This window comes from Thamnophis sirtalis, unplaced genomic scaffold (genome assembly GCF_051295495.1).
Source record: "Thamnophis sirtalis isolate CommonGarterSnake01/CBP01778 unplaced genomic scaffold, rThaSir2_p1.2 scaffold_3, whole genome shotgun sequence".
Classification (NCBI taxonomy): domain Eukaryota; kingdom Metazoa; phylum Chordata; class Lepidosauria; order Squamata; family Natricidae; genus Thamnophis; species Thamnophis sirtalis.
This window is the reverse complement of record NW_028261383.1, coordinates 130,150,194-130,159,839: the sequence shown is the minus strand read 5'-3', so window position 1 is coordinate 130,159,839 and position 9,646 is coordinate 130,150,194. Positions and strand designations below refer to the sequence as shown.

The 9,646-nt window shown below is 44.1% G+C and overlaps 1 protein-coding gene across 1 annotated transcript; it reads right to left on the bottom strand.

Annotated features, from left to right (window-relative positions):
* Positions 1-2,788: 2,788 nt before the first annotated feature.
* SYNGR2 (synaptogyrin 2) lies at positions 2,789-8,880 on the bottom strand. Its single transcript, XM_014074494.2, has 4 exons — positions 8,716-8,880; positions 6,121-6,358; positions 4,488-4,621; positions 2,789-3,564 (listed from the first exon to the last, which is right to left on the bottom strand). The coding sequence occupies exons 1-4, from the start codon at positions 8,818-8,820 to the stop codon at positions 3,367-3,369; spliced, it is 675 nt and encodes a 224-aa protein (XP_013929969.2). The 5' UTR covers positions 8,821-8,880; the 3' UTR covers positions 2,789-3,366.
* Between the last annotated feature and the right edge of the window lie 766 nt (positions 8,881-9,646).

Here is a 9,646-nt window from a genome sequence, read left to right as displayed (position 1 = left end):
ACAATTTCCCATCCCCCTGGAAATAGGCAATTGATCACAAGCTGGGCTCTTATGGGCTCTCACCATTATTCTTAATGTCCCTAGGCTTTGAGCAAGCAAAGCAAGTAGTAATCAATAGAATGAGGGACGTGGAGTTCCAAGAAGAACTAAATAGGTTGCCTCTCCACAGTAGGGACAGAATTAATCAGGGTGTGTGGGAATCTGCAAGATATCTAAATGACCTGATCTTCCCAAAACAAAGAATAGCTTTCTTCAGAGCCAGATTTAAAATTCTCCCTTCAGCACTCCCGGGGCAGGTATAAGCAGAACGCGTTTGTATATGTGGTAAAGGAGAAGTGGAAGATAATTCACATGTTCTATTACATTGCGAGCTATACAGAGCTTGTAGGTCTGCACATATTCTCCCCTTATTAGAGAAATTGCCAGGGAGGGCAGACAATTTTTATCTAGGCTTTCTCCTCCAGGACACTAATCCGGTTACCACGTATGCAGTGGCAAAGTTCTGTGCTGCTGCAATGTCCATAAGAAAAAAATTGGCTACAGGAGTATAGTACCATCTTGTACAAATTATCTGGACATACCTTTAACAATCTTTGGACCATTATGTTATTTATTATCCACTTTTAATGTCAATACTTTTTAATTATATTTTAATGTATTTTTTAATATAGTGTAAAAACTAATGTGTATTGCTGGTCTTTGACCGCAATAAAGATTTTACTTACTTAAAAGTTTTATGTGTAGGACTTAGTGATACCAGTTTATCTGAAGAATATTTAAGTTTAGTGATGAGAACTTTATTACTGGTTTAAAATGTATTCTACACTTACCCTACCACCTCATTAATGCCCATTGATATAACAGGCATTATACTGCCCTAATATGTAAAGCTATTAAACCATTCATCAGGAAATAGCTATGTGTGTGGCATTCATTGAAGGGAAATTACAGCTGAAAATGCTGGGAAGTTTAAAAATAATTACTGCCAATAATCTTATCCTAGTTATTCCTAAACATTAGAGATCCGTGATGGCGAACCTATGGCATGCATGCCAGAGGTGGCACGCAGAGCCCTCTCGGTATGCGTGTAGTCACCGCAGCTCAGCTCCATTCGCGTTTCATTCAATTCCAACTTCTCAAGTTGTTTCATGATCTCACAAACTTGGAATTGATTGAGTGAGCTTTTTCACTCACATGCTTCACAATGGGGGAGATGGGGTCCTCCCCTCCTGAAGCCCATTACTATGCGGAGCCACAATGCAACTCTGCTCGGGGGGGAAAAAAGCAGTTGCTTTTCCTGCAGAGCTGCCTGTGTTGGGATGCCCTGCCTCCCTGCCAGCCAGCTGAGCATGGGCATGCTGCTCCTGGGTCTGTTGTCATTCTCACCACCCAGCACCAGTTCAGAGGTTTCTTTCCCCCAAGGGGTGGGGGGAGAGAGAAAGAGAAAGGGAGAGATGGGAGGGAAAGAGAAATTATATTATAAAAGTTTTTCTTTTTTATTGTTGCTAAACGTAATATTTCAAAAGCAGGAAAAAAACTAAAGGGCATAAAAGTGCATTTATTACGTTTTTCTTAGCACAATTAGCTGAACTCTGTTGTTTATCATTCTTTTAGGTAGTAAAACCTCATTATTCAGGTTAAATTGCCGTGTTGCCGTGTGGATTTTGGGTTGTAGTTTGGGCACCTGATCTCTAAACGTTTGCCATCACTGGTATGGATGATCTTCACACAAAAGCTATACAACTTTTTTCCCCAGACAAAAAGCAGGCAATAAAAGCTAACCTAAAAGGGTTCATGCTTTTTAAAAGCTCCACCGCTGTCGTTATGCTAGACAATACACCCTCGCCCAGTTATTAAATCTTTCTGTAATCTAAAGTATTTGTCCTCTGTCCTAAAATTATAGGATACATCAAAATCCACAATATGTTCTAGGAGATGACTATAATTCAACTTCTACTCTAGCAAAAAGATTTAAAGTACTTCAAAGCCCCAAGATTGCAATATTTGCCTGAAGTTTCCCAAAACGTACAATTAGAAAAAAATATAGTGTTAACAGCCACAGGCTATGGATACAAAAAAGCCATTCTCTGAAAGACTTGTTAATGGAGATGTATAAATCATTGTGTGCAGAACAGCCATTTTTAGCTGGTTTCTGCCTGAACTAAAATACATCAATTTTGAATGTCTTGGTCTGCTTACAGACTGAAATGGGAGTCTCTTTTGTTCCAGTGGTGGACTGAAATACAGATGGCTTGAGATAGAGCAAGAGTGGTACCACATGCAGAGGCTGGCAGTCACAGCAGGGAGGGAGGGAAGGCATTCTAAAGATTGGGAATAGGCTCTGGTGTGCTTTTGGGGCAGGGACTGCTGGAAAGATCAGAGGAAGTGAGGCAATGGGATATGCTGTGCTTTGGCATTGGCGGTGATTGAAGGCAGTATGCCTATTATTCTATTCACCAGAAAAATCCTCCTGATTTGAGTTTGATCAAAAGACAGTATTGCAGCTAGTGTTTTTGAGCCCTTCTAGAATACAAAGTGTTTGGGGTTCAAAGCAGTGTGTTTTCCACTTCACACACATTCCTATTTGTTACTGATTCAGGAAAGGTTAGGAGAATAAAATTTGCAAGAGTGTGTCTTTGGTACATTATTGAAAACCTGTAGGTCTCTATAGAATACTTAAAACAGGTCTCACAATTCTTCACAAAGCCAAATCTTTCCCACTTTTAAACCAAAGGAAAGGTACGATAAGGTAAATTCAGTTGAATCACTAATGCAATACGTCTCAAGCTTTATCTAGAAATGCGTTTAATTGGTTTTGGTATCAGCAACTGAAATGATAGAAATCACTGCAATGGGTGTTTCCCAGTCAGGAAGGGTAGCACCACAGAGCCATAGGAACACCAGACCCATTGGAGGTCTGGAATGATCAAGATGAACAAACACACCAAGGCACAGATGTAACAGCATTGGGCAGATAGCAGTGGCGAGGATCCCATTGGGCCATATCCAGTAGAAGTACAATCTTCCTCTGCTGCAAAATGCCTCTAGTGTAATTTCCAGCAAGCAGCTTAGTTGGCTGCAGCAGTAATAAGACCAAGTAGTCAATACAGTTTCAGCCATTAATATGCCTTGCAAGTCACACAGCAAGCTTCCTGTGCCCACAAAAGAAACAGCATTTTTTTTGCAAGAAGCAAGTTTTGAAAACAATAGAATATCCCAGAACCCAATACACACACAGGCACAACCAGCAATCTTGGATGTGGCACCCTCACAATTTCACAGTAGACATAGTCCCCACCACAAGAAATGAATACAAAGCACTAGGATACTATCCCTGCCAGCTGCTTTGACCAGTGTTAGTAGCAATCAATACACAGGTGGAGGCTGGTAGCCCTCAGAGTTCTCTCCAGTGTGAGTGAAGGGTGGCTGCTGGTAGCTCTCATGACTGGCATTGGGGTAACTGGAGTAGGGGGGTGTCAGACCTGGAGCTGGGTCGATGTAACTTTGGTCAAAATCTTGGACACCCATACGGTAACGCTGAAGGGCGAAGGCAATCAGGAGTCCCTATGGAGAGGAAGAATTATTTGCAAAAGTAGGAATCTGCCCACAAAGACTTGCCAGAGAACAAACACCGTATTTTTCAGACTATAAGACACATCTTTTTGTCTCCCACAAATGTCTGCGTCTTATAGACAAATATTGCCAAAGCCCTGCCCACCCACCGGCCATTGTTTGGCTTCTGTGCGCACTGTTTTAGGACCTTTTCCAGACCGTTTTCTAGGCTTTTTTGGGGGGGGGGGCGTTCTGAGGCAATTTTTTTGGTCCTTATATTTTTGGGGGAAAATGGACCAAAAAAAGTCCCCAAGAGAGGCCAAAATGCCTCAAAAAAGGGACAAATAAGCCTCAAATACCCTCAAAAATGGATAGAAAAAAAGGCTGGAAAGGGGCCAAAAAAGGACTGAAAATGTGGCACGCGGAAATAAAAAACCAGGTTTTTTTTAATTTAGGCCCATCTTATAATCAGGTGCGTCTTATAATCTGAAAAACATGGTATCCTCTGCAACACTCAGCACAGTGTTCAGCAAACATGCCATCACCTTAATTAATTTAATCACACTACAGGTTAAGGAATTGAATGGAAAAAGTTACATTTCATGAGTCAGTTCTATTGTAAAAGGCACCTGGATACATTTCCCTGGGATTCCTTCATTCAAAGAATTTACCACCTTTCTATAAAAGAGAGTAATTTCCATGTCCCTCGGGCAGTTAGAAGGCTGCGTTAATGGCAATGAGATTTGAATCATTCTCTGGTTTTGTGCTGAGGTCCCTTTAATGAAATAGCAAAGCAAAATAGCAAAAATCACCAGTTTCATATCCTGTTTGCCAACCAGGCAAACTAAGCCTTGAAGCTGCTTGATCTCCCTAGGCCGACAATGTTCATTCACCCTTGGGCTTTCTTGAGACAGAGGAAGAAACTCTTTACTCACCCATGAAAAAATGGAGAAGAAACTGAAGGCAATCGATGCACGGGCAGAATCGGCCCCAATTCTTACATCTTGCGTTGATGACCACTGGTTTGTCAGCACACAGAATCCAATAAACCACAAAAAGGTCCAAACAGCTAGACAGAGGACAAGAGAACACATCCTTATAGATTACATGATGCAGGAAAGTAACATTTTGACTATAGTTATGAAAAGTTACAGTACAGTACGTTAATCCTATTCAGATATTTTTGAAGAGCCGTGGTGGTGCAGTGGTTAAGAGTGCAGTACTGCAGACTACTCCTGCTGACTGCCGATTGCCAGCAGTTCAGCAGTTTGAATCTCATTGGTTCAATGTTGACTCAGCCTTCCATCCTTCTGAGGTGGGTAAAATGAGGACCCAGATTGTTGGGGCAATAGGCTGACTCTGTAAACTGCTTAGAGAGGGCTGTAAAAGCACTGTGAAATGGTATATAAGTGTAAGTGCTATTTCTATTCTTTTGGGGGGGATTCCAAGTCAGCATTGGCCACTTTAGACAAATGGTCTAAAGCAGCAGCCCCTCAACCTTTTGGGCGGCAGAGACCAGTTTTGTGGAGGGCGGAGCTTTTTCATGGATCAGGGGATGTTTGAAGGATATCATATTGCCTAATGCCTATCATGAAGTTAGAATGAAGCCTGCCCATGCTCTAGACCAGAGGTCCTCAGTTCACAGACCATCACTAGTCCACACACTGCCTGGATCCCACGTGTGCAGATGGGGCTTTGCTGACTTGCATGGCCCAGTTCCTGGCAGGCTGTGGACTAGTGATGGTCTGTGAACTGAGGACCTCTGGTCTAGAACATGGGCAGGCTTCATTCTAACTTCATGATAGGCATTAGGCAATATGATATCCTTCAAACGCTTTGAACAATAGCCCAGTGTTCTTGATCATTGGCAATGATGGCAGAGACTGAGGGAAATTGTAGTGCGAGAAGTTATAAAGTACTGCTTGTTCAATAACTGAAGTTACTATGGGACTGAAAAAGGAAGTTTCTGGCGATTCGTTCATGTAACAAACGCCGTAGCATCCACATAATCACTATTCGGGTGCTTGGCAACCCACATTTGTGATAGTTACAGTGCTCTGCCGTCAAATCACATTGCCATTTACAATCCTCACAGCTAACTTCCGACAACGGGAAACCAGCAGGAAGTTGAAAATTATAGTCAAGTGACATCGCACTTAATTGGGTTATGTGCTTCAGGATTGCAATCACATGACTTTGCTTAGTGATAGAATTGCAGGTCCCAGTTGCAGTCAGTAAGTGAAGACTACCAGCAGTGACTTTTTATTCAGAGCATAAGACTCAAGCTTAAAGCAAAGAACAGGCTCCAATTCTATGGTCTCTTATCCTTCAGCAATTATCCACATGAAGAAGCACCCAGAATGAGGTCTGCTCCCTTAAAGCCACTTTCACAAAGCAGACCTTAGAGGGCATCATTCCAAAACCTAAACAATTACATGCACACACAGAGGAATAGGAGCCAAAAGTGGAAATGCTGTCCCAAGTCTGCAAGAGAAAAAAAGAACATGGACAGGACTCAGCTGTTCTCCCCAGGGTCCTTCTTTGAGTTCACATCTCCCGGAAACATACCTGAGAAGGCTAGGTCGGCCATAACGAGGTACTTGCGATCAGTGGCACTGCTAATTTGGGGAAAGTAGATGTCGACCATAAAGAAAAATACACAAGCCAGGAAGGCAACCACACCAATGCCAATACCATAACGACAGGCATCCTCACTGTGATTAAAGATGCAGAAAAGCTCAGAGGTTTTGTCGGAATTGGTGTAACCTTCCCCAATGATGCAGGAGAAAACAATGAGTGCAAATACCTGCAAAATAATAAAAGAGAAGGGGAAAAGATCAATGCTTAACACTTCCTAGGAAAATCCAATAATAACCATTTACCGAATTAAAGATTCCGCTAAGTTTTGAACTCAAATACTCATGCCTAGTGCTATTCTAGGACAGGGGGCAGCAACCCATGGCTCTGGAGCTGCATGTGGCTCTTTCATCCCTCTGCTGCGGCTCCCTGTACCTCAAAACATGCGTCACAACCGCCAATGCGCAACACCCGCCCGGCATGCAATTTATTGAACTTTTCGACCTCCAGGAAGGCCAACCATGGATAAATCAAAGAAAAGTTTCAGAAGAAAACAGAATGTTTAATGGTACAATGGTACGTTAAAGAGGACTCAAATAGACATTGAGTAATTTATTTGAAAATAACCTTCAACCCAGCATCTTTTTTCAAAATGTTTTTGTTGCAGGCAGAAATAAAAATTGGTTTTCTCTGTAGCAATTCATTGATTTTTTAAAAAAATACATAGGATAGAGGTTAAAAAAAACAATATATGCAGTGTTATCTTCATTGTAGATGTCGAAAGCCAACTGAGATGGCTCCCGGTGTTTTCCTTTCTGTGGGAAATGGGTCCAGATGGCTCTTTGAGTGTTTAAGGTTGTGCTAGGGCAAGAAGCCAACTTGTAATATATGCACACTTTATTGGTATGCTGACCAATCCCCATAGACTTTAGGTCGGTTAACATCATAAAATAAAGCTTTGATAAAGAGGAAGATGAGTAAAAAACAAAACAAATATCATGGTCCAACAATAAAACTCTGTAATCATATAGCTCTGGTGTTCAGGCAATAGCCCTTACCCAAGAGGAATTCACTAGTTACAGAAATGTTCTCAATTTCCCCTCCACAAATACAAGAAACTCTACCTTAAAAGATTTCCAGGTTCCTGTTAATTGGAATGGAGTTGAAACAGGATCGGAAAACTACAAACTGAATGCTCATCACAGGTAATCAAGCACACCCTCAAAAACAAATCAGCACAGCAGCCTGTTTGCGTGCCTGGGGGACTTGCTTTGCCTATATACTACAATGTTTGAAGACAAGGACAGAAACTTCTAAAAGCTTTTTTATTTTTAAAGCCGCAGAATAAATGACTCCAAGTCTTTAACAAATACAAATTTCCTAGGATTTCAGGCTAACCTCCCACCACCACTTTAAAAGAAAGTAAAGAGCGCAGGAGAGTCAACAAGACGGCTGCCATCTACTTCCGTGTTTTGGCTAAGAAAACCAGAGGGACGGGTCGAGCTCGACTTGAATGGGTCCTTTTATCTGTCTCCGGTGCCTAGGCTTTATTTCCCGAAAAGTCAGAGGTCTTCAAACTTGGCAACTTTAAGACTTGTGGACTTCAACTCCCAGAATTCTCCAGCCAGCTGGCTTAAGGTTGCCAAGTTTAAAGACCTCTAGTTTAGAAGTAGCCCGAACGGAGCTGTGCAGAGTCACGCAGTTTCCCTCGGAGAGGGATTGTTGCTTTAACCCAGGGCGGCTGCTTATAGACAACTCTCCCTTCGTTGTTTTCGCTTCTGCAAAAATCCCGGCGGCGCTGAGCCGCTTGGGAAACCTAACGGCCTTGCCCTTCGCGTTGCAAAAACTTAAGAGGCGGGTGTTTTTGACCCTCGCCGGGCAGGGACCCCTTGAGGAGGAGGTGACGGGAGGATCGGGGCTTTGCTTCGGATTAGCCTGATTAAAAACCCCTCCGTTTCTACTCAGCGGTGTTTGTGCGGCAGCCTAGTCATAGGGAGGTCAGCTGACGGATCACGGGCAGCGCGAGGGGCTGGCTGGCTTCCTTACAATGTAACGAGGATAGGACCAGCAAACGAGCACGGTCATGGCTCCGCTCTCCCTTGCTTTGATAGCCTTGCAAAAAAGGTGGCAATGCCCTGCGCACCGGCTGCTACTGTAGACTTAGGACAGAGGTCTTCAAACTTGGCAACTTTTAAGACTTGTGGACTTCAACTCCCAGAATTCTCCAGCCAGCAGAGCTGCCTGGAGAATTCTGGAAGTTGGAGTCCACAAGTCTTAAAAGTTATCAAGTTTGGGGACCCCTGTTCTAGGTAGTGGTCCCAGCCCAGGTAGGCAATGACTAAGCAGACCCTCCTCTAGTGATTCCAATTTCATGCTGCCGAAACGCCTAACCCACCGGCACTCCGTCCACGTCACGCCCTCCACCCACTGTCCACACCCTGAGGTGAGAGCGGCCGTTCCACGCGCGCCCGCGAGAGGGAGGGAAAAGAGAAGAAGCGGATCGGTCGCCGGCAAGCTGGAGCCCGCCGCTGGTGATTTCGAAGCTTCTCCGGGGCTCCGGGACCAACCTCAGCCACTCACACTCACCGCGCTGAAAATGCGTGCAATGACCTGTGGCTGCTGCAAGAATTGCCACAAGTCGAACGTGCCTCCCGCTTTAGCGGCTCCGTAGGCGCCCCCGCCACTCTCCATAACTCTCTGACGCTGCTTTCCACGGACTGTCTCAGCCCGGAAACTCCCTACGGCCGCCTCGCCCAAACTTGTGTTTGAGCGTTCACGAGTCCCGCCCCTTTGGGAGGAGACCCTGCCCGGGACCGCGGAAGCAAAGGACCGCGTGCCGGTTAAGAAAGAGCGGAATCGAGGCTTCTGCAACCTGCTCGTCTCAAAGCGGTTCGCTTTCTCCTTATCCCTTTACTAAGGAAAGGAGCGCGTTAGGCGCGTCGTTGCAATAAGCTTTAAAAGGTAAAGGTTCCCCTCCGCACATATGTGCTAGTCCAGCGGTCCCCAAACTTGGCAACTTTTAAGACTTGTGGACTTCCAACTCTCAGAATTCTCCAGGCAGCTATGCCGGGAGTTGAAATTCACAAGTCTTAAAGTTGCCAAGTTTGAAGACTTTTGTGCTAGGCGTTCCTGACTTTAGGGGGCATTACTCATCCCGGTTTCAAAGCCCAACCTTCCCACCAAAGGTGGTCCCTATTTTTCTACTTGCATTTTTATGTGCTTTCGAACTGCTAGGTTGGCAGAAGCTGGGACAAATAACGGGAGCTCACTCCGTTACGCAGCGCTAGGGATTCGAGCCACCAAACTGCTGACCTTTCTGATCGACAAGCTCAGTGTCTTAGCCACTGAGCCACCCCCTCCCTTCAAATGACATATAGGAAAGTATAATTGCTATAGGAGCGACTCCTCAACCATTAGAGAAAGCAAAATATCCATTGGCATAACATTACACACACTTCATATATATAACTATGCATCTTGCAGAGCAGGGATACCATGTCAGCATTACATTAAATTC

Excerpts from the sequence above, each read along its gene's own strand:
- SYNGR2 (XM_014074494.2), bottom strand. The coding sequence starts at position 8,820 with ATGGAGAGTGGCGGGGGCGCCTACGGAGCCGCTAAAGCGGGAGGCACG. Across the intron at positions 6,359-8,715 it reads TTGCACGCATTTTCAGCGCG|GTATTTGCACTCATTGTTTT; the intron begins GTGAGTGTGAGT and ends ATTATTTTGCAG. Across the intron at positions 3,565-4,487 it reads TCTTCTCCATTTTTTCATGG|GGACTCCTGATTGCCTTCGC; the intron begins GTGAGTAAAGAG and ends TCCTCTCCATAG.